Source organism: Canis lupus, chromosome 9, assembly GCF_011100685.1.
Source record: "Canis lupus familiaris isolate Mischka breed German Shepherd chromosome 9, alternate assembly UU_Cfam_GSD_1.0, whole genome shotgun sequence".
Classification (NCBI taxonomy): Eukaryota; Metazoa; Chordata; class Mammalia; order Carnivora; family Canidae; genus Canis; species Canis lupus.
The window spans coordinates 47883316-47908354 of NC_049230.1; the positions used below are offsets into that span (position 1 = coordinate 47883316).

The 25039-nt window shown below is 51.7% G+C and overlaps 1 protein-coding gene across 1 annotated transcript in view; it reads right to left on the bottom strand.

The window, feature by feature from the left end:
• The window catches only part of CACNA1B (calcium voltage-gated channel subunit alpha1 B), a 193285-nt gene that overhangs the window by 83495 nt on the left and 84751 nt on the right, over positions 1 to 25039 (bottom strand). The window contains 5 exon segments of the mRNA XM_038548580.1: positions 4476 to 4693; positions 5718 to 6542; positions 13773 to 13882; positions 16882 to 16949; positions 18616 to 18733. Of these exon segments, the coding sequence (XP_038404508.1) occupies positions 4476 to 4693; positions 5718 to 6542; positions 13773 to 13882; positions 16882 to 16949; positions 18616 to 18733 (1339 nt within the window).

Genomic DNA, 25039 nt, shown 5'->3' on the forward strand with positions numbered 1-25039 from the left:
ATCTCTTCCAAAGGATAGAAGCAAAGGAAGTACTTCCCAACTCATTTTATGAGGTCACCATTACCCTAATAACAACACCAGACAAGGCATTACAAGAGAAGAAAACTATGGACCAATATTTCTCACGAACATAGATGCAAAAATTCTGAACAAAATATTAGCATATAAAATTCCACAAAGTATAAAAAGAATTATATACCATAGCCAAGTGGGATCTATCCCAGATATTCAAGGCTGGTCCAACATTTGAAAATCATTTAATAATCACAACAACAAATTAAAAAAGAAAAGTCACTTGATAGTTATCAATAGATGCAAAAAGTATTTGACAAAATCTAACACTCATTCATCATAAAAACTCTCAGTAAACTAGGAATAGAGGGAGACTTTCTCAACTTGATAAAGACTATCTTTTAAAAACCTACAGTTCACCTCATACTTAATGATGAGAAACTTGAAGTTTTCCCATTAAGATCAGGTCTACGAGGCGAGGATGTCACCTCTCATCACTCCTTTCAACATCAAGTTAGAAGTCCTTACTAATGCACTAAGGCAAGAAAAGGAAATAAAATGTATACAGACTGGAAAGGAAGATATAAAATTGGCTTTGTTCACGGATGATGTGATAATCTATATGGAAAATCCCAAAAGAATTAAAAAAAAAAAAAAACCCTCCTGGCACTAAAAGTGATTCTAGCAAGGTTGCAGGATACAAGGTTAATACACAAAACTCAATTACTTTCCTATTTATCAACAATGAATAGGTGAAATTTGGAATAAAAAACACAGTATCATTTCTACTAGCTCTCCACAAAATGAAATTCTTAAGTATAAATCTACCAAAATATCTATAAGATCTACATATAGTAAACTGAAACTCTGATGAATGAAATCAAAGAACTAAATAAAGACAAATGTTCCATGTTCATGAACAGGAAGAGTTAATACTGTCAAGGTATCAGTTCTTCCCAACTTGACCTATAGAGTCAGTGCAATCCCAATCAAAATCTCAAGTTATTTTATGGATATCAGCAAAATGATTCTGAAGTTTATATGAAGAAGGAAAAGACCCAGAATAGCCAACATTTTGATACAGAAGGAGAAGAACAAAGTTGGAGGACCAATGCCACCCAACTTTAAGACTCACCATAAAGTTACAGTGATCAAGACAGTATTGTATCAGTGAAGAACAGACAAATAGAGCAACAGAACAGAATACAGAGCTCAGAAATAGACCCCTGGAAATACAGTCAAGTGATCACTGATAAAGGAACAAAGGTAAACAGTGGGGGCAACAATTGTCTCTTCAACAAATGGTGCAGGAGCAACTAGATGTCCACATGCAAAAATGAATATACATGCAGACATTACACCCTTCACAGAAGTTAAGTCAAAATGCCTCATAGACCTAAATGTGAGATGCAGAACAATAAAGCTCCTAGGGGATAACTTAGGAGAAAACCTAGATGACTTGTTTATGATGATCCTTCTTAAATATAACACCAAAGATATGATCCATGAAAGAAATAATGGATCAGCTAGACATGACTAAAATTAATAAATTCTGCTCTGTGAAAGACAAGGTCAAGAAAACAAGAAGATGAACCACAGATAGAAAATATTTGCAAAAAACATATCTGATAGAAAAATAGTGTTATCTAAAATTTACAAAGAATTCCATAAAAATCAAAAATAAGAAAACAAACTGACTTAAAAATGGGCCAAAGACCTTAATAAACACCTTACCAAAGAAGATAATGCAGATTGCAAATAAGTGTTTAAAAAAATGTCCCACATCACACATTATTAGGGAAATGCAAATTAAAACAATTTGATAGCACTACACATTCACAGAATGGCCAAAATATGGAGTAATGACCATACCAAATTCTGGCAAGGATGTGGAACAAGAGGAACACTCACACGTTACCAGTAGAAATGCAAAATGGTATAGACAGTTCACTGGTTTCTTACAAAATGAAACATACTCTTGCCATATGATCCAGCCATTATCTCCTTACCCAAAGAAGCTGAAAACAAGTTCATACAAAATCTTACACACAGACGTTTATAACATCTTTATTCATAAGTGCCAAAATTTGGAAGCAACCAAGATGTTCTCCAGTAGATGAATGGATAAATAAACTGTGGAACACCCAGACAATGGAAATTTTATTTGGTGCTGAAAAGAAATGAGCTCTTAATCCATGACAAGCCATGAAAGAACCTTAAATATATATTGGTAAGTGAAAGAAGCCAATCTGAAAAGTTTATGTACCCTATGACTCCAATGATGTTGCATTCTGAATAAGGTAAAACAATGGTCGCTAAAGAGATCAGTGGTTGCTTGAGGTTGGGGAGGGGGAGGGATGAATAGACAGGGCACAGAGAACTATTAGGGCAATTCAAATACTCTGTATCATATAATGATAGATATAGGTCATTGTACATTTGTCCAAAACCACAGAACGTACACCACCAAGAGGGGGCCCTAAGGTAAATGATAGACTTTAGGTCATTATGACACGTCAGCAGGCGCATCCTTGGTAACAAATGCACTGTCTGGTGGGGAATGTTGCTAACGGGGGAGGCTATGTATGTGAGGAGGCACCAAGTCATGGGAACTCCCTGCACCTTCCTCTCTATTTTGTTTTGAACCTTAAACTGCTCTTTAAAAAATTAAGTCCCAATTTTTTTTTCAAATAAGAAAATTAAAAAGCCAGCAAAAGATACAAACAGGTACCTCACCAAATAAGATATACAGGTGGCAAATAAGTGTATTAAAAGATGCTCAGTATCACATGTCATTAGGGAATTGCAAAATAGAGCAATGAAATATCACTGCATACTTACTAGAATGGCAACAATACAAAACACTGACAACACCAGATGTTGGAGAGGGTGTAGAACAACAGGAAATCTCATTCACTGCTGGTGGGAATGCAAAACGATCCAGTCCCTTTGTTAGACTGTTTGTCAGTTTCTTACAAAGCTAAATAAAGTCTTACCTTACAATTCAACAGTCATACTCTTAGCTATTTACCCAAATGAGTTGAAAACATACAAAATCCTGAACATGAATGCTTAGAACAGCTTTATTCATAATTGCCAACATTTGGAAGCAACCAAGATGTCCTTCAGTCGGTGGGTGGATAAAATGTGGTATATCCAGACAATGAAATACTATTTAGCGCCAAAAAGAAATGAGCTATCAAGTCACGAAAAGACATGGAGAAAGAATCCAATCTGAAATGGCTATACACTGTATGGTTCCAACTACATGATTTTATGGAAAAGGCAAAACTATAGACACAGTAAAAAGATCAGTGGTGGCCAGGAACTGTACCTGCCTCATGGACAAAAGCCAGGTAGAAACCTTCGGCTTTTTCTCAGGCTTAGCCAGAGAGAATCAGAGCAGGGGGGCTGCCTTCCAGGAGTCTGGGAAGTCAGGCCCATTAATATCCACGGATGGTGAAACAAGAGAAGTGGCCAGGGAAAGCTTTCTCCCAAGAAGCAGAGAGGAGGAGCCTAAGAGCCAGAGCTAGCCACCTCCCATTGCTACAACTAGCATTGTACACTGGTTCAGGGCCCCAGGTAGAGCACCTGCACAAGGCATATGGGGCATATGCGTAGGTCTATGTGTATGGACGTATCTGCAAACACAGGCAGGTGTTTCATGGCATCTGGTCTCCTTGAGACCTAAATCTTCATCTGGCTTTGCATGTTAGCTCTGCTTCTGTGGCCTCTCCCTCTCCCCCCTGGAACGTTTCCTCTGCCCTTGGTGCACACACAGTGTGAGAAGACTGTATTTGATCTCTATAGGTCTTTCTCTACTAGACAGTGACCTGAAGATAGGAATAGCATCTTGTTTGCCCTGTACCCTCAATGTCTGCACATGGTCAGGAGCGGAGACGCTGCTCAATCAGGATCTCATGAACGTGTGAGTGAGGGGAAGAAAAAGAGGGGTTCAGGCAAAGGCCTGTGGGGACCTCAGAGCAGGGATCATAGAGCATGTAAGTCCGTGGGAAGACCATCACCCCAACAATTCCTCCTCCTCAGGCTAATTCTCAGCCCCCATCAAGTCTGGGACCATGATCCTTAGGAGCTTTCACACAACTACACAAAGTCATGCCTGTCCTGAGGTCTTCCCGATGAGACTGTAAGCCCCCCAAGGGCAGTCCTGGTCCCGCTCCCTCCTGCTGTCCCCCAGCACTCTAATTAATACCACTGAGCTGGTAATTTGCAAATATTCTTGGAAGAGAGGAGAATAGAGAATAGTGACATGTAATAGTAACAGTGCTCCTCTGGGCTACTGGGAAACAAAGAGATATCATCAAGGCACAGATGCACCACAAAGGACTTCCTCTGCAGCTGGTGGAATGGTTCATACCAGCATGCTCTGTCCCCAAAGAGTTGTCATGGGGGGGGGGGGACAGCAAACGGAGCCTGTCCCGCTGATACGGGGAGATACTCACTGGGAACAGCCGCAGTGTCCCCAGGAGGACCGGTCAGCGTCACTGGGATATGCACAGTGGCACTCAGGTCTGAGGGTTGGCTGCCCATCCGTGTGACATTCCGCTGATTATCTGCATCCTCTGGCTGTTCCTCCACCTTCTGTAGACAAGTGCTGGGCAATGCATGTACAGGGCCCACACCCATCGTCCCACTGGCTTCTAGGTCACCGTGTGGCTCCCTGCAACCAAGAATATACATTAGAGTCTGATGCAGCCCCAAAATGCTATCCAGTCTGCAAAATCCAGCTCCTTATGCCCCCATCCAGATCAGATAAATCCCTGACCCATTCCTCTGCTACTCTGGCATTTCATATGGTTTTTATCACTTAATCTGTGTTTTCAGATCTGAAAGGTAAAATGGGGCTGACTCCCCTGACTGTCCCTGGCCTAAGACCAGACATGGAGTATGTATGTATGTAGGTATGTATATATATACACATATATACATACATACACACATAGAGTGGAGTGGGGGGAGGGGGACTGTTTGCAGAATGAAGAAGCCTGGAAGAGGATATTTCCCTAAGCTACTCCACCTGGAGCCCTGCCACACCAGCACAGAGCTCTGTACATAAAGACGGTGCCTGGACTGGGCTGATCCTGAGCTGTGGCCTCCAGTGCCATGAGTTCTGAGAGGTCTGTGGCCCACGGCAAGCACCCAGACTGTGGGCCTTAGCTTGGGGACTCCTGTGACACCAGGTTTCTCACAGAATTGGAGTCGGATCCTGTCCCAGCCAGGAAGCAGTCTGTGTGGCGCTGCTGTGGCCAGGCAGGAGGCCCTGTGTGTCATGGTCACCCAGCAGGGCCCTCTTCCCTTCTACCATTTAGCGCAGTGGCCTCCTCAGGCCTCCCTCAGGCTCTCCCCGATTTTCTCTTTTCCCTGGGCTGCTAGACTCTTCCCACACCAACGTGTCCGAAACCAGCCCCAACAATTTTCCCCCGTGTCCTCTTCCCCTCCTGCCGACGTTCACTGAACATACGCTGTCCCCCCCATGCAGGTTTAATTATCCTACACGTCACCCCACGAGGCAGGATGGTCAGCATCGCAGAGGGAGAGTGGCACAGGGCGTGGTGGGGCAGCGGGGCAGCGGGGCAGCGGGGCAGCGGGGCACTCCCCCCGGCACCCCCTCCCCGGGCACCCCCCCCCCCCCCGTCTCCACTGCAGACCCCCCCCCCCCTCCCCGCCGGCCCTCGCTCCCTCACTTGGGCTGGTGGTTCCGCAGCTCCTTCTCCTTGTCGCGGTCCTCGGCCTCGCCCTCCTTCTCCGCGGCCTCCTTCTCTGCGTCCTCGTGCGTGGGCAGCGCCTTGTGCCGCGCTCGGTGCCGCCGCGCCGGCTCCTCCCCGCTGCCGGCCTCCCTGGGCCCAGCCCGGGGGCCGCCGCGGTGGCGCGCGCGCCGCTCGCCCTTGGCCCCGGCCGCGCCGCCCTCCTTGCCCGGCTCGGGCGCGTGCCGGTGGGCGCGGTGGCGCCGGGGCTCCCGCTCGGCCGCCTCCTCCGGGGAGCCGCGCCGGTGGTGGCGCCGGCCGCCCTCGGGGCCCGGGCCGCGGCCGCGCTCGCTCCGGGCCTCCTTGCTGCGGCTGCCGTGCGGCCGCGGCCGCTCCTCCCGGGCCCCCGGCTCCCCGGCCTCGGCCTTCGGGCCGTCCGCCCTGTCCTGCTCGCCCGCCGCCGCCGGGGCCGGGGCCGGGGCGGGGGCCGGGGCGGGGGCGGGGGCCGGGGCCGGGGCCGGGGCCTTGTCGCGGTGCCGGTGATGCCTGCGCGGCGGGTCGGCGCCCTCGGCGGCCTCCGCGCCCTCGGGCCGGGCCTTGCCCCCGGCGGGAACCCGCGGCCCGTCGCGGCCCAGCTCCACCACGAGCGGCCGGTCCAGGTGCGTCTTCATGTCGGGGCGCAGGTGGCGCGTGGTGGCGTAGCGCAGCCGCTCGTCCGGGTCCATCTCGCTGTACAGCGCCTCGCAGCTGGCCCGCAGGTTCTGCAGCCGCAGCTGGCTGGCCCGCTGCTCCCACACCGAGCGCGCCTTGGCCGAGTTCTGCGGCCTGCTGTGGGGAGACCGGCAGTGAGCGGAGGCCCCCTGGGCCGCTCTCCAACCTCCCTGCCTCACAGGGAAGCCACAGATGGACACAGCGATGGAGGGATGGCAGAGAGGGTGCAGGGAGGGGGGGTGGCAGGAGCCCTCAAGACCGCCAGCAGTCAGTGCAGAACAAGGAGGCGATACCCAGGGTAACAAGGATTCAGCACTGCCCCTACCGCATCGTGATCCCAGAGACTGTGAGAGCAACAGCCTGGGGGCGGGGGCGGGGGCTCAAGGCCACCCTGGAGGGTGTACAGGGGCCCTTGGCCAAGGGATGCAGGGCAGTGGGAATGATAGGCACCAGCATGAGGTGGCAGACAGGCTTCCAGGGCAGGTGGGCTGCCAGCCAGGAAGGCCAACATGGGGAGAGTAGGGGGCAGCGCCCAAATGGGGCAGGGCTAAGGAAGAGGCAGAAGGCAGCGAGCCCCCTTCAGCAGTCCTGGAGCCTGGGGCCTTGCTGTAACATAGAGTAGAGCTGCCCGGGGAGGGGCTTCTCTATCTCCACTTCCAGAAAAACAGCCACTGGCCAGAAGGAGACAGGGATGTTTGTGAGAGACCCTGAGAAGAGGCGGGCCCTTGGGAATGAGGCAGGCAGCAGCCTGGGGAGCAAGGGGACAGTGGCAGCAGCCCTATCAGGGGCAAAGGGTAAGCTGTGCCTAAGCTGGTCAGCCCCATCTGGGCAGCTGCCATTTGGTTCAGTGACCACTTGCTCCCAGGAACCCAGCAGTTAGGTCTAGGGCTAGAGATGGGATCTCCTGTGTTCCTCAATGCCCTCCCCTCTCCTGGCTCCACAGAGAGCCCAGTCCATCCACCCGAGCAGAGAGGAGCCCTCCAACACCAGGCACGGTGCTCCAGAGTCTCGGCCCTCACTGCACAGGCTACCAAAGGCTTGACCCCCTCCAGCCTCACCCACACGGTCCCATGTGGGGCTCCACAGCCCAGGGTACACAGGAAGCCATTTGCATTCTGGAATCTGTGCTGAAAAAGGCCTCCAAAGTAGGCAACCTCAGTCCCACCTCGGCCAAGCAGAAACCTCATCTGAGGCCAGAGTCTTGTCCTTCAGCCTCTGGAGGTTTCTAGACCCACCCTGGTGGTGGTGGTAGTAGCACCTGTGTTGTTCAGAGCCACACTGTGCTGTGGGCTACAGTGCCCACCTCATCCAATCCTCACAACTACCTCAGGAATTAGGTGCTGCTCCTGTCCCCATTTCATAGGTAAAGACACTGAACTTATTAGAAGGCATGACTCACAGAGAGCCCCACAGCAAGTCACTGACGGAGCCAGGATCAGACGCAGGCAAAGGCAAAACAGGAAAAAAAAAAAAAAAAAAAAGGTCATCTAAAGATGCGAGGCCTTGGCCAGACCCCAACTGCACTGACGGCACAGAGTCACAGCCTGAGGGCCCTCAAACCAGGGCCCAGGCTGGACAGGCCACCAGCTCCAGTGCCCTGGGTCACTGAGCACCATGCTGACCTGCAAAGACAGAGGTGGCCAGGTGTGGGAAAAGCCTAGTCCCTGCAATTGACCTGCACAAAGTTTATGATGCCAAAGCCTACCTCTTTGGAGGTAAAGTCCAAGCTCCAGCGTAGGGAGCCATTTCCAGGGCAGTGCGTCAAAAATACGGAAGCAGAAGAATACAATATCTGACTCGCACCTAGGAGTCCATACTGTGGGCACGCAGGGCAATGCACGGGGAACAACTGTCAGGCTCTCTGGCCATCTGCTAACCCACACCTTCGGCTGCCACAGCAGGCCCTGACCTGCCTCCTCTGACACATGTGCTTCCCTGATCCTGGGGACTCCTTGCAACAGTCCTAACACCTTCTGTTTCTTCAGCTTCAGCCTAGAGCCACTGGGGACCTACCCATCCCAGCCTGGCACCAAAACAAATGACCCAACTCCAAACAATGCTGAATTGTGTGAAGAGGATGACAGCACTAAGGGGCACTCCTCAGGCATAGGAGCCCGTGAGGACAGACAGCCAGGCCGGCAGCCTGACATAGGCCTAGACTCAGCTCCGCTTGATCAGCAGGGTCAGTGTTGGATGCAGCCCAAGACCTGGAGGCCAGTTCTCTGTCAGAGCAGACCGGCAGTAACGACAATGGAGACACTGCAGTGGCTCGGAGCTCGGGTGAGGATGGGTTCCTGCTGACATGGCTCTGCCCTCGCCCTGACACTGAGCTGCAGCAACTTCTCTCCCAGGAACCAGCTACACTTCACAAAGGAGTGAGCTACCTGCTAAATGAGGCTGATGGACTCCCCTCAGAACTTCCCAGGGGAGCAAGACCCTGAGCAGCCTGGGTCTCTCGGCCTCTCTGGGCCCTAACAGGGATGCCACCTCAAACTGTCTGGACCCACTCACCCCTCAGTAATATCCTGGCTCCCTCTCTGGTCTGCACCAGGCCTGTCCTCCTTGTCAGTGCCTGAGCCAGCCTGCACCCCCCAGCTGCTGTTCTGTCCTTGCTCTGTCTGGCACATTAAAGTAGTGTGGCCACCACTGGCCTCTCACTCTCTACCTCTCCACCTGGTTCACCAGCAGCAAGAACACGAGGGTGGGGGCCAGGCTACTATCTGATGCACAGTGACGATAATTCAGGCAAAGTCCTTATTTTAAAAGGCCCGGTAAGGAGTCACATGGGGCAGCAGTTCCCACAGTGTCTCGACCCCCTTGCTGGTGTAGCCCTATCCAGCCACACCCAACCCAGGCTGTGGATGCCTGAAGGACCCAAAAAGGAGCCTCAGTGGCATGGCTCTGCTTTGAGGTCTCTGGGATAACAGAGCCAGATACCCATAGCTGCTGATATCGTAAAGCAGCCCTCACTGTGATGCCATCGATACCTACATCCACATCCCACTCCACCCTGTGAATCAGTCATCCAGGATCCAACTTTCTTACTCTGTGAGACATCAGAGCCCCAATCTGCCAGCAGCCCCAAGTGCTTGTAAGCAAGCCCAATTTAGCCTTATGCTAGCTGAGTAGGGAACAGGTGGCTCCGGGGTGGCAAGAGCTCCCACACCACCTGAACATAGAGAGGGCACCTGGCTACCCCCATCCAGGTGTGCTGACTAGACTCAACCACACCAGGGACTTCTCACCTGCAAGAGTTGGTTTTAGCCCCGGGAGGAAGCCCCCAGGGGTAAGCGTCCCCAGGACCACTTCCCCAGACTGGTGTCACCTCCAAGAGGGACATGCTGGGGTTTCTATGGCTCTACCTCAGGCTCTGGGCTATCATGAGACAGAAGCTCTGCTCTTGCTAGGACAACTCCCTAAGGATCACAGATACATTCTCTCTCAAGTCAAAAAGGATGGGGCAGGAGGACCCCATAAATGTCCTCAGTGAGTCCTAGTGAACACTCTACTTTGTGGGAACCACGAGGAGATAGCAGTGGCCACCTCAGGAGAAGCAGAGAGCCTCAAGACACCAGAGGGACAGCACACAGACAGCAGACAAGAGGACCAGGAGGGAGAGGAGGAGGGGCTGAGCTCAGAGAGCCTGATGCCCATGAGCAGGGCTCGGGAATGTCAGGAAGCATGCCCACTGTCCCCTGTCAGCTGCAGAAGGGTTTCCTGGAGCTGCCCTCGAAGCAAGTGGTTTGAGGTGGAAAAGCAGTTAGGAGTGGAGGGGGGTGTTCGCATGTAGCTGCCATGAAGCCACAGATGGGTATCGTAGCAGAGCAACTCACGGTGAGTTTACGCTGGAGACAGATGAGCTGCGAGATACAGCACCTCGAGTGTGCTTTACAAAACTGCACATGCAAAAAACAAAACAAAACACAAGTGAGAAAACCAGAGAGGGTTCTAAGGGACACAGAACACATTTAAGCCACATCAGGTCAGGGTGCAGGCTGCAGTGTGCATCTGGGCAGGAGGCCAGGGACGCTTCCATCAGAATGGGCACCAGTTGAGACCTCGGGGTAAAAGAGAAGTTGAGAAAGAAAGAGCATCGGCAGAGAAGTGACATTGAAAAGAACACAGCACACCCCACCATGGCTGGAAGACAGGGAGCTGTGAGCTGGGGACCCATCCACTCCAGCTCAGCACGCTCTGCCCCTAGAAGGGCAGCAGGGTTGGAAAGAGCCAGCACCACATGCCCCTAAATTCCAAGTGGCCCTCCCCTGCCACTTGGTGTCCCACTCCCACGGGGCCATGGTGGGATGACCTGTGCACCTGCCGTGCCTTCAGGATGGACCAAGGCCAGCTGCCACAGAACACCTTACCTTTGGGCTTCACCTGAGCCCTGCTGTCTGTCCACCCTGCACCAGTCCCCTTGGCTCCTCAGGCTTTAAACCAGGTGCCTCCACAACCCTCCCAAGGGCAAAGAGGCTACATCTCCAACCCACTTCCTTTGGGTGTAATCCAAGCCATTTCCTAGTGACTTTCTGGAAGCTTTTCCAGAATCAACAGAGAAACCAAAAATCTCTACCATCATTCCCCCTTAAGGATGTTTCCCCTGGGGAGAACCACATGGCTTCCCAGCTCTTCCTTCTCATGGCTGAGTCTACACACATTTGTGAGGTGTTCAAAGCAGCTCATCCACCTGCAGGTCCTGGGTGCAAATAGGTGTGTGTATGAGAGAGAAAGAGAGAAAGAATGTGCAAATCAGTGTGTGACTGAGTGTGAGTGTGGAGGTAAGTGTATGAATGAGCAGGAGGTTGTGACTCAGCATGTGTGTGAGTGTGAATGTGTATGAGCATGAGTGCGTGTGACAGTGACTGTCGGGGACTGTGAATCATGGAAGCTGAGTGAAGGGTGTGAGTGAGTGTGTGCAGCAGCACTTGGAAGTCCAGGTGAAGAAAAGGGTGACAGCAGAGAGCTGTCACCCCTAGCATCCCTTCCCCCCCGGTCACCTGAGGCTGCAGCCCAACTCCAAGGGACGGGGCATGGAGCCCCTCGGGTGAAGCTACACAGCCCAGGGGAGCCTCTCAACATTAAAGACAGTAAGGGCCCCTCAGCACCCAAGGCATCACAGAGAATTTCTGGACCAGTCCTCTCACTTTACAGACCACACAGCATGGCTGTGGGGAGCAGCATGGAGATGCGTGTCACGCAAGGATCTCGCTCTCACCCCAGCCCAGCAGAGGGGGAAGAAGGAGGAGCCGCCTGTCCACCCAATACGACTCACCAGGAGAGCAGAAACAGCTGGGAGGGTGGGGGGCAGTGAACAGACAGACAGGAGCCTGAGCCTCAGCTTCCAGGGCTCAGAGGTCTCCATACAAACAGGAAAGCAAATACCAACACCTTGTCCCACACACACGCAGGAATTGAGACCTGGCCCAGTGGGCAGGATCTTCAGTGACCACATCACGCTGACAGCCGTGTGTGACAGAGGCAGACTGGGGACATGCCGTACAGGACAAAGCTCCAGCACCTATATCCCCAGAGAACCTGCAGGGCCTACAGCTAGCCCGAGAAGGGGAGCACAGAGCCCATGCCTGGACACACTGCAGGCTGGCACAACAGGAATGAGCTGACACCAAGCTCAGGAGCCACCATGAGGCAGCACACCTGTGCATCCCCAGGAGCCCTGCCAGGAGAAAAGCAGCACAGGGTGGTGACCAGGCCAACATCTGGTATTGTCAGATACCCAGGGCATGCCCTGTGCAGCCCTCTACCTACGTAGCAGTGTCCCCAGATAAGGAACCTCCAGACCTTCCTTGGTGGCCTGACATGGTCTCCAGGGTTGTGCTGAGGGCCCCAGTGCCTGCCTCTCTGGGGTCTCAGCCCCAATGGGAATGGAGACCTGCCACAAACCCCTAAGGTGTAGGCAGCTCTGCAGGTATGGGCCTGGAGGGGCAGTGCACTCAGGCTCCCAGAGCAGAAGAGGCAAATGCCAAACAGAAACCCCTAAGACCCAATGAATATGTGAAAGGCTCACCTGCAACCTCTGCTAAAGCAGACCACCAGCAGTCTACGAAGCTCCAGGAGAAGGGGCTGTCTGCTGGATCACCACAACCTCCTCAGAGCAAGCCCAGGACCAAGCCGACCGAGTCACTGAATCGGCCAAACAAAACGCAGAGACAACTGGACACCAAGCCACCCAGCAGCTGAGTAATGACTCCGACTCTGTGTCCTGCCTGGCTCCCCGCAGGCCTCCTGCATCCCTGCCCAGACCCGCCAGGGGCCCGTAACTCCTCTAGCTGCTTCTTCTCCAGAGGCCAGGGCTTCCTACTTGGCTGAGGGGCTAGTCCTCTGCACAAGGCCTTCCTAGAACCCAGGCCATCACCCTGGGGACAGCCAGACCAGAATAGGGCTGCATGATGTGCACACACACTCATACCTGCACACCCACGCTCCCAGCAAACTCATCCACATGCCAGCACACCCAGCAGCACAGATGTATTTGTCACCACAGACATACCTCTGGCTGGTCCTAGGGAACCCGGAGAGGGAGGGAGGCTAGCGGGACTAGCATGGGAGGTAGAAGCTATGCGGTGGGGTGGGCATGCCACCCAAGATATGTCAGCAGCTCCAGATGGACTTGGCCTGGCCTAGAGAGCAAGCTTCCAACAAAAGAGCTTCTCTGTGCTCTCTCACAGCCACCCTGACGTTAGGCCAGACTTTCCTCCCACCTTCCATTCCTCCCTGCCCCCAGCGGCGACCTCCCCCAGGACACTGCAGCCTTTGGCCCTGGGCTGGGCACTCTGTCCCAACTCTGAAGGTCCTAACACTTCCAAATGTGGCTCTGCAACATGCCATGAGGCCCAGCTGCATCAGGGAATCCTCGGCCCTTGCCTTCGCCTTTTCTCCTCATCAAGGCTTCCCCTTGACCTCTGTTCCTGTACCAAAACCTCAAAGCCATTTGGGAAACTGCATGAAGTCTCTCGGGCTCCTGAAGTACCAGCTGGAATCCTCTGGCTCACGGGAGCCACCCAGGACTGCTGAGGAGTGAATCAGAGCCAATCCTACCCATGATGGGAGAGCCATGCACTGCCACACCCTGCTCCAGCTCAACCTGGGAGAAGCCGTGAAGGCTCTTCCTGGTGAACCCTCTTCTCAAAAGCTCCCACAGGAGGGGAGCCATTCCTTCTTATCACAGCTCCTGGGGGTGGGGAGGGGGCTATGTCCTAAGAGGCTCCAGCCAACGCAAGGGAAACTGAGAAAGCCCCCAGAAGGAGTGTTCTGCTGAGGGCCCAGCTGCCAGACTCTGCAGCAGCCCCCACCCACCACCCCGCTATCCACCCCCCAGAGCCTTACGCAGCAGCGATGGAGATGTTTGCAGCAGACATGGGGCTGACTTCAGCCACTTCTTTGGCCTTTTGCAGAGCAAGCTTCTGATTGGCTGCTTCTTCCATCTCCTCTTCGTCCTGTTTGAACAGACAGAAGGGTGCAGCTAGCCTTGGGAGTGCTGCATCTGTGCTGATGGCATCAGCTCTTCCTCTCGTGGTCTCTGAGTCCTTCCTGCCCTCTGAACCTGTGGGCCAGGCAGCAGCTCCAGCATTGAGCTCCCCAGTAGCCTTCAGGGACCACCCCCCTCTTCTGTACCTACCTCAACACCTTTCGCCATGGGCTGTCTCCCAGGTGCTCATAGCTGGTGACTTACACCCCCACTCCTGAGCTGAAGCCGCAGGGACCCAGCTGCTGCCTACATGCTTGTCCCACAGCGTTTCAGACTTGGTGCTGTCCAAATGCAAGCCCATCCGTCCTTTCTTCTCACCTGCTGCCCCTCCACCACAGGAGAACCTGTCACTTGGACGAAGTTAGTCTCTGCCCCAGAGCCATGAGCAAAAGCAAAGGATGGGTCTCTGCACCCTGAGCCTACGTCCTGGCCCAGCATGGCCCGCAGGAATTGTCACCAGGAGTGGGTCTAGCAGGGGCACCTCCCAGTCTCTGAGCTTTCCTACCTGTCCCCAGCTGTGACTGGAGAAAGTCCCTCCCTGTATCCACCTGGACAGCCACTCACAGTGTCTGACTGTGTTCCCTCTACCACCGAACTCCTGGGGAGGACCCCACAGCTCTCTGACACATGTACAGATAACCTGACCTGTCTCTGCCCTCCATGGGAAGGGGAGTGGACACCTGGGCAGGCCTTTTGGCCCTGACCCCATGTCACTAGGCAAAACCAACATGCTCTGCTCCTGGGATCTGGATGAAAAGCTCTGGGCTAAGCCCGTGGGCCCAGGAAGGGAAACCAAGGCCTCCACATCATCCAACTAGACTGCTGAAACCACCATTATTTTCCCCCAAAAAAAACCCAATTCCCTGGCCTGCCTGGCTTCCATGGAAAGTGGCATTCCCAGTGTGGCCCAAAATGTCCAAAATCTTCTCCTAGAGGCCCCCAAAATGACAAAAACTAAGACCCCTGTTAGCTGCCTGCAGATTCTCCGCCATACTGAAGAGGTCCTCAAGCTTGAGGCCCCAGAGAGGAAGCAAAGCCTGATCTATCATAGAATTCCCCTATCGAGGTCCATCTATTTTTTGCCCCCCGAGGTCCGTCTTTAAACTATGGACTCCACCCTGGTCGACAGCCCTCCAGGGCAGAGGATGAGTTTCTACAAACTCCACTGAGTTTATTTCCACTTTAAAAAGAACCTGATGCTGTAATACATTCTGGGAACATAAGGAGAGATAGCCATCCCAGGAAATGCCCCACAGCCTGATACAGTGAGGCCTCTGCCTGCCCCAACTCCCAAAGAAAGGGAATTCCTGAATTAGGTCAGGTGGCTCAAAAGTGCCATTGCACAAGCGGTCTGTTCCTGGAGACAGGGTCCCAAGAACATCACCTCTCTGACATGTCTTCACCCACAGCACAACTTGAAAAGACAGTGAGAACTTGGGGCTCTCAAGCTCAGCCCTGCCCCAAGACAGCCGGTGCTCCTGGGCAGCCCCAGTTCATATGGTCCTGGAAATCCTGACACTAAGATGTGCTCTGTGGATACAAAGGTTCTCCCCCCACCCACCTGTGCCCCCATTAGCCCAGCCAGGAGCCCAGCCAGGAGCCAGGGACAGTCATTCTCCAGCCACTCCTAGAGGGCTGAGTCCTGGCCAACAGCAGAAATGAGCAGCCCAGTGGGCCTTCCAGGTCTTGGGAAGGCAGCTGCCAGAGCAAGGGAGGCATCTGTACCCACAGGCACTGCCGCAGCCTGCATCTGTGCCAGGAAGAGAGGAAGTCTGAGCAGGAGCAAAGGAAGACACGCTGACTAGGCCTGCCTCCACCTGGAGCCCTCCTTCCAGAGAGCAGGGTGGGGGCAGCAGGGGCACTGGACCACACACACCACCAGAAGCAGAGTAGCACAGGTGTGCCTTCCTCGGTGTGAGAGCCAGGACGTGCTAGGTGGTTAGGGCTGGACTGCATCAGACACACACAGGGATGTGCATAGGTGTGAGCTCCAGCACATAGACACACACTCAAAGAGGAGTGCTCTGTGGATACAAGGGTTCTCCCCCGCAACTGTGCCCTAACAGGCCACATGCTCAGCCAGGAGGGCAGGGACTCCTGCAGCCATACCCCCCACACTGGGAGCCAGAGCAGGTCAAAGCACAAGCCTGAGGCCAAAGCAGCAGGAAACCCAGCTACACCATCCATGGTGTGAGGGTGAAGGTAACCAGGCAGGGGGCTGTGTCATCAGGAAGAAAGCCACAGGGGAAGACACATGTAATCACATCCCCCGCCAGGTTCAAGGATGAGAGATGAGTATTAGATGCTGCCTGCTGGGTACCGCCGGGAGAAGAGGCTGTCCTGCTGAGGCCCAGACGAGCTGACCAGGGGCAGCAGCTGCTCCTCCAGGCCCAGCCAGGCCCAGCATCTAAGGACGGAACCACCCAAGCTCCACTGTGCACACTCGGACTGCCCACAGAGGCCCCTCATGGCCCAGGGACGAGCACAGACAATCCCACACCTCCCTTTAGGGCCTTCAGGGGTGGATGTCCCTTAAGCCCACCTGATGCATCCCTCTGGCTGGGGAACAACTGCCCCTTCTTTCAGCCATACCTCCTCCTGGTCTTTGACCCCTAGGCCAATGCAGTCTGCCCCCTACCGCTTAGGGTCATCTCTAGGCCGCACCTCCTGGTCCTCATCCTCCCTCCTGCCTTCCTGGCCACTCTTTACAGGTCTTGGCTTCCCCAGGAGCTGCCCATCCAGGTATGGTACCTTCAGCTTCCTCAGCACCATGTGCCACACCCGAGGGGCAGCCTAACCTCTACCTATCTGGGACCTTGAGGAGGCTCCCCTGGACGGTGGTCACATGGATCCTGAACCCTGGCCTGGTGCTCTTCATGGATGTCTGGGCTCAGGCCTAGTGACGCGGCCTGCTGCCCCTGTCCCTCTGGCTCTTCCCAGCTGCAGGCGGCGTCCCCGTGCACATACCTTGGTCAGCTCCTGAGCATTGGCAAGGTTGTCCACGGCGATGGCCAGGAAGACATTCAGTAGCGTGTCTGGTTGGCTCCAGCTAAGGAAAGGAGCCCTTCTGCCCCCATCCAGAGTCCCGTGGCTTCCCCCATGGGGAGCAGAACCCCATCTCCCTCAGCCTCCTTTCCTTGGTGGCCACACGCCCCTCAATCCCCCTGTTCCTCAGGGCCCTGTTACTCCAGACACAGCCCAGCTCAGTGACCAGAGCTGCTGCCCTGTACCACCTTCCCATCTCTCAGATCGGGCACTCACCCAGGTCATTTCAATGTCCCTAGGCACCTCTTCCCACAAGCCCCTGTCCTGAGAGCAGCCCCTCCCTGGAACTGTCCCCTCCCTGCACTCTGTGCCCTGCCTCAGCGCCACTCCCACAGACTCAGGCCTTCCCCAGGCGTCAGCTCATTCCTTGGCTCTGCTGATGTTTGGAGCCATCCCTCCGTTGTCGTGGGATGTTGAGCAGCAGGCCTGGGTGCAGCCCAGCACCTTCTCCTTAAGCAAGCAGGCTGTCTCAGACATTGGCAACATCCTCAGGGGGCCAAGTCACACCCTCAAGGTAGCCTCTTGCACCATGGGCCCGGGATTCACCTCCACCCCTCCCCACCCAGGCCTCAACGGTTCCCACCAGTGCAAGGCTTGAGCAGCAGCAACAGACCTATTGCTGGTCCAGACCCAGCCCTGCAGGGAAAGGCGGCCACATACCAGGGCACCATCTCACAGGCATGGCGCTTAGGGCTCCAGCAGGGCCCCAAGGACAGGACACTGAGGCTGGGGGCCGCTTCCGCATGCTAAGCACAGCTACCACCACCCCAGAGAACCCCAGCCAGAGAGATGTGGTGGCAGAGGAACGGATTTCCATTGGCCAGCCCAAGGCCTGACCACTGACACACCCGGCCTGTGTAGCATCAGAAGGAGCTGCGATGAGCCTTGGGCTGCTGCTTAGTTGGGGGGGGGGGGCACCTCCCTGTGGACCCCACTTAGTCTCAACCCTGTCCCCCATCTGAGGCCAAGCTGTAGGCCCCTTCCTTCCCTGATAAGCATGGCTGCCACTTTGGGGTTTCCTCTCTACCAGCACCCAGGTCCCTGCCACCTGCTAAACAGGGATGTGAGCCGGGCCCCTCCCAAGCCCCCTGACTCTTTCCTGGGCCTCATGCTCAGCCCTGAGGGAGGCAGGGCCCCCTGCCCTGGGTCCAGGGCTGATTGGAGCCGCAGTGGGAAGGACAGGCCAGTGGAGGCCAAGAGAACAAAGTGCGCAGGGTCCCAGGTCATAGGCTGGCATGAGAGCCAGCAAGGCAGGGGCAGGTGTCCAGGTGCTCACACAGGGAGAGGAGGCCGAGCCCATAGGTCAGTCTGGGAGAAGACAACCCACAGGTGCTTGCAGCCAGCTCAGACCTTTCTCCAGGCTCTGCAGGGTGTTTGCTATGGCATGGCTCAAAGTTAGGTCCCCAGGCCATAGCATCAGCACACATATCTGCACTAGACCCTGAGCTTCGATTGGGGGATGTAGATGTGTGGAGGAGCACGAAAGCCTGAATGCCTCTGCTCAGCCCCAATCTCCCTCCCCAGCCGTGGGACCCCACTGATGCCTCACGTGTTCTGACCCTCAACAACCCCCTTCCCGTCCTCCTGGGGGAAGTGGGAGAAGCGGGCCCCGGCCAACCACTGACCAGGCTGCACCCCAGCCGCGCAGAAGGATACAATTTCCAAACAGCGTCAGGACGATGAAGTAAAAGGAGGAGAACATGCCTTTGCTGACTCCGCCTTGTGACTCGATCCCGTGATACATCACCGCATTCCAGTCCTCTCCTGTTAGGATCTGTGGAGGGACAGCACCACAGGGCATGCCTGCGTGGCTGCCTTCACCCACATGCATGCTCAGGGTCAAGACACGGCTGCATCCCAGGAGCCCGGGGTCACACCTGCACACAGATTCCTAGATGGTGCTTCCAGAGGCCAAGGTGGCCCAGGGTCCTCCAGAGAAAATTCCAGAAAGACAAGGCTGCTGCTAAGCTGGGTCAGGCCTCAAAAGATGACTATGTTCTAGCTTTTTGGCCAAAAATGGAAGGAAAGGAAGCACCACACTGAAGGGAAGTGTGAGCAAAGGCAAGGAAGAGAATTGTAGCAACAAGCTGGAGAAATGAGGCCGGGCCGGGAGGACAAAGCGCTCTGCTCCCAGAGCCACCGGGCCCTGATGGGACAGTCCAGGGGACAGTGGGTCCGGCAAGTGTGGCCAAATGCAATCCTTGCCCCACCGGGAAGCATGTGGGTCTTTACTACTGTATTTTTGGAAAGTACAAGAAGATAACAAACAGACATTCACGTGTCTACCTGTCAAAACGAATCCAGCTCACATCTGTCCATTTGCATCCCACTGCCCACAGTCACTCCCACCTGAAGACCCCAGTCACAAAGCTAGGGGGGAACCATGCCAGCAGGGCTCCCCCTACACCACACACATGCATTTACATGCAAAATACACCACACATGCCTTAAGTGCTCATGGGAAGATATGAGACTGCACACACCGTTCTTCAGCTGGTCATCCTCACCCAGTACCGTATCTTTGAGGTTTGTCTGTACAAGGCATGCAAATGAGCTTACTCCCATCCCCTCACCCCACAGGGTCCCTGCAGGCCATCCACCCATGTGCCTCCCAACGGGCACCTTCCTTCTTTCCAGGGATTTGCCACTGAGCCTCAGCAAACATGTGAAAGGTCTGCACACACCTGGGGCGGCCAGGCAGCAGGCGGGTGCACCTCTGATTTCACGAGACATTTCCAAAGTGTGCACCCTAAGCTGCATCATCACAGGGGCGAGAGGGCCAGTGGGTCAGGGTCATCTCCTGGGGTCTCCTGGACTCGTCTTCCTCATGCTGATGGTGACACTTCCACACATCCTCTGGCTCATTGTCACCCTCCGTCTGCAGGAGCGACTACACATGCTTGCAGCTCATGTCTGTGTCCTGACAAACTGTGAAGCCGCTGAGAAATTCTTCCCCTACAAATTCCTACAAATACTACAAATATTCCTACAAATACTCTTATGTCTTCTTCGAACCACTTTGAAGTCTGGTCCTTCACAGGTGGATTTCTAATCCACTTGCAGTGTATGGTTACCACTCTGTGTATCCATGGACCCGGAGATCAGCTTTTCCCCAGCGGAAAGCCAGTTTTCAGACCCACTTTTTAAGATATTCTGTGCCCAGCCTCTTCCTATGGCCAGCTTCCCACGTAGCCCGGCCTTGTTTCTGGGTTCTCTGGTCTGCCCTCACATCTCAGGATCCTCCCACTGCAGCTTTGTAAACATTCACGACACACAGTGAGGCAAACCCCTCCTTCCTGAACCACTTTGGCTATCCATGGACATTGACCTGTCCACATTATCAATATGCTGAATTCCAAGAAATTAAATTAGGAGAACAGACCCCTTTCAGGCCTCCCCATTTTAAATATACCCCCTGTGAGCCCAGAACTGTAGGTCCTTTGATAACAAGTCATAATTTCAAGTCTTATATACTGTTTGCAGATTTCTGGGTACCTTACAGCTTTTGTTGCCTCTGGAATGAAATCTTTCATTTTCATTGAATTTTTTACTTGAATGGTTACATCACATAGAAAAGCCACACTTTTGAATGTTGATTTTGTGTTCTGTGGCACAAGTGAACTGTATGGACTTGGTAAGGTTCACCTTACACATGCCAGGCCCAGGGCAGGGAAAGAGCTCTACAGATCCCTTGTCTTTCATGGTTAGAAAGCTACCCAGGTTTTTCATTTCCTCTTGAGCTACTTTACGTCTTTGAGGTTTTCCTATTAAAGTGCATGTTTCATCTTACTTTTCAAACCTCTGGCCATATTGTTTGGGATTTAAGACAACCTCTCCCATTCCTGTAGGTATGCCTCCATTCCAGGCTATACTTTTGTGCATTTTCTCTTGACCAGTCTTGCAGAGGTGCCGTATTAGTCTTCCAGAGAGCAAGTTTTTTTTTTTTTTATGATTTTGTTGCCTTGGTGTTTCAGTTTTGTGTCACTAATATCTGCTTATTAACCATTTTTCCCCTGCTTTCAATTTTTCTTTGGTTTACTTGTTCTCTTTTCTAGGTTTATGAAATGAGTATATCACTAGCTTATTTCCAGTCTTTCTTTTATCTTGATCATTGCATCTAAGATCATTCATAAACTTTCCTCTAAGTATTACTTCCACCTCATTCCATAAGTTTTGATGTCATCATTCACTTCCAAGTATTTCATAAGGTCCATTGTGATGTCTTCTTTAGCTTGGCCCTTCAGCTTTCAAACCTGGGGGAAGATTTTAAATGACTTTTTCCACAAGGTCTGTGTATTTATTTACATTACATCAGGAATGTGTTCTATAGCATGGCAGTTCTTCGATATTCGTAGGAATTTCCTGGGGTACTGAACATATAGTCAGTTTCCACAAATGCCCTGTGTGCCCCAAATGAGGACTGTCTTGTTTGCTGTCAGCTGGGTGCAGAGTCCACAGATGTCAGCCTCCTCCTGCAGTTTGATAGAAATGTATTAACAACCCTCTTGTAAGATGGGCACTTCCACGTGCTTCTGGCAGTTTTTGCTCAGCGTATTTTTAGGCCGAGTTTTTAGGTCAGGCAGGCTCATGACTGCGGCCTTCTCTTTGTTGTTATTTAATATATTTATTTATTTTTCCAAAAGCTTTTTTTCCCTTAACTTCTGCTTTGGCTTATGTGAATATTGTGCCAGCCTTCTTTCAGATGATTTCTTAGTTTCTCTTTTTGTATCCTTTGACTTTTTAATTATGTACTATTTCAAACACTCAGAAAGGGATGATGAATAATTTTTTTTAATTTTTATTTATTTATGATAGTCACATACAGAGAGAGAGAGAGAGAGAGGCAGAGACACAGGCAGAGGGAGAAGCAGGCTCCATGCACCAGGAGCCCGACGTGGGATTCGATCCCGGGTCTCCAGGATCGCGCCCTGGGCCAAAGGCAGGCGCCAAACCGCTGCGCCACCCAGGGATCCCGGATGATGAATAATTTTTAACCAACCTCTGTATACCCACTACCTGGCTTGAGAACCACAGCATTCAAAAGAAGGTGGCGCCCCTTGGGTGGAACTCCCCCATCACCCAAGTCTGCTATTATCATTCCCATGCAAGCCTTTATACTTTCACCACACGTATGCCATAAACAATATTGTTTTGCATGATTTCGTCCTTATTCAAATGGTATCATATGTTGTGTATTATTCTGAATCTTACTCATTTTTTTTTGCTTAATATTCTATTTGTGAGATTCATCCATGTTAATGCTTTTAATTCTAGGTCGCTCATTTTCCTGCTCTATAGATAATACGGCACACTTTTTTTATCCATTCTTGTGATGATGAGCATTTCTGTGACTTCTGTTTTTTGCTATTATAAATAATGCTGCCCTGATGTCTCACATGGATCTCCTTGTACAACTGGGCAGGAGACTTTCCAGAGCACAGACCCACGACAAGAACCACCCATATGCAAGTTCTAGTCATTAGATTTTATGGAATTACTACCCACACTCGTTCCACCAACCCACCAGCAGCATAAAGGAATCCCTATTTCTCCACATCTTCTCTAAAACTTGATATTAGATTTCTTAATTTCTGCTAAACTGACAGGTGGAGAGGTTGTCTCATGGTGGGTTTAATTTGTATCTCTAGCAACACCAGTAATAGTTCTCACAGGGTTAATCATCAGAGAACTCATTCAACTTCCTCTCCTCTGGTACACTTGTTTACACTCTGCCTTTTCCTATGACGTTATTTGTCTTTTCTCTTTGATTTGTGGAAGTTCTGGACACTAACCTTCCAGTGGTTATTGTAACACTGTGGAAATGTCTTCTCAGAGACATCTATCTGTGGTATCTTTTGATACACAGAAATTTCTATTTTAACAGTCTAATTTGTCAATATTTTCCTTTATGATCTGTGCTTCTTATATTTTAAGAGGGACTTTCCTGCCTTGAGTTAGTACCATCACACTCCTGCACGTCCTTCTAAAATTTCAGATTTGCTCTTCACATTTAAGTCTTAATCTACCCAAACTGATTTCAAATCTAGAACAAAGTAGATTATCATAGAAATTCAATTTTCACATTTTGCTCTGTGGATAAGCAAATCATCCCACACCATCTGCAATCACAACATTTGAGTTTTCGGTGTATACAAATATTTTGGCTGTGACTATTCTTTCTTTGTCAACCCTGAGAAATTGCATTTCCTATTTTCTTGTCCTATTACACCAAGGCCACTGAGACCAGCATAATCTGCTAAGAGTTTTTACTTGAAAAGAGTATTGGGTTTTATCATGCAATTTTACTTTTTTAGAAAAGGATGCATTATGCACATTTTCAGACATACATAAAGTAGAGAGTGTGATGAATCTCCTCATGCTGGTCATCCAGCCTCAACAGTGAACAACATATCTCCCAGGTTTATTTCTCCTGCCCTCTCACTCTGTGCCATGCTCTTGCCGGGTTCACATATTTTTTCTGATGACGTGGTTTTTCCTTAATTGGCTAAAATGAATTACATTAATAGACTTTCCAATGTTAGGTCATCTTGCATGTTTCTAGGATAAACTCAAGTTCGTTAACCTGTAGGCATATCTAATTTGGTTAGTCACTACTTCCCTCTGTCTCTGTGTTTGTGACCATGACCTAAGACCCCCACTGGCCTCCTCCTCCACAAGAATGTTAACCTTATCTTTTCAGAGGAAAGCAACAGAAGGGCTCAGTCCCTGACCCCTACCTGCGTAGGTAGGCCATACAATGCAGGGCAGTTACCTCTATACCTCATTCTAGTGTGAAATCTACTTCCAAGGAGGAGCGCAAACCCCATCAGCGTAACAGACAATGCGTGCATAGGCATGTTTCCCGAGCACATGTGCCTGACCTTATGCCCACCTCTGTAATGACGAAGCTCTGAACCCTAAATCAAAGGAACCCACTCATCCCACACAGGGAGTCACAGCTTTGGAAGTTATTTCCTGTTAGCTCCTTATTTACTGCAAATAAATGTTTCCCTTTTTGTGCCACCCCCCACCCCCACTTCAGCTCCCTCGCTGGAGTTTCTTCCTCTAAGTCACTAAGGAGAAGATTCATGTTAGTTCAGTTAGGGTCTTTTTTTTTTTTAATCAAGGTTACCGTAGTCTCATAAAGTGAACTGAGTGCCTTCCTTTTGTCTTCTCTGGAGTCATCTGCATAAAATTGGAACGACGTCTTTCTCAAATTTTAGTAGAATTCACTTGTGAAATTACCAGAACATGGTGGCTTGGGTAAGCAGATTTTTAATCACTCAATTTCTGAAATGGTTCAGGTCTTTCATTTCTTCTTGGGTGTCATGTTATTTTTTTTCTTCTGAATCATTGGCTTTACTAAATACATAAATATTAAATATCTGTGGTGCTTTGGGTAATCAGGAAGATGGTAACTCTCCGTATGCCTGTGAACATGTCCAATTCCACCTCATGCTTGAACCTCAGCTCTCTGGATTGGCATTCTTGGGTCATGGGGCCTGACCCCCAGCGTTTCAAAGTCACCTCCTGACCCTTTGCCATCAGACTGTCATTCTTCTGTGAGGAATCTCTCTCCAGAGTTGCTTTTAAGATTTCCTCTTTATCACAACACATCTAGGTTTGGCATTACTTTTGTTCACCTGGGTTGGCCTGAGTGCACACCCTCTAAGACTCTCCCGGATGGTGCTAGCATCGTCTCCCTCACCCGACATAGCAGCTTCACACCCATGTCCCATGTTCCTCCACACCTTTCAGCTCACCTTTCTTAGGTTGTGTCCAGTGTATAGTTTACCCTTTATTTCTCTTTTTCAACGGCAATATTTTTCATTCCTAGGATTTGTACTTAGTTCTTTTTCGTATCAACCTGTTCTTGGTTCTCAGGTACTTTTGTAAATTTGTGTTACATGTTGCAAGTTCCTCCTCAAATACTGTGTAGATCTCAAGCACGTTTGGTGCAAAGTCCCCTACATTTGTTCTCTTATTCTCATTTCTTTAGGAGTGAGCTCACCTTCTGACTGCAGTGTTGTCAGGCCTCTTCTGTGGGGTCAGTTTCATCATGGTTCAGTCTGCACGCTCA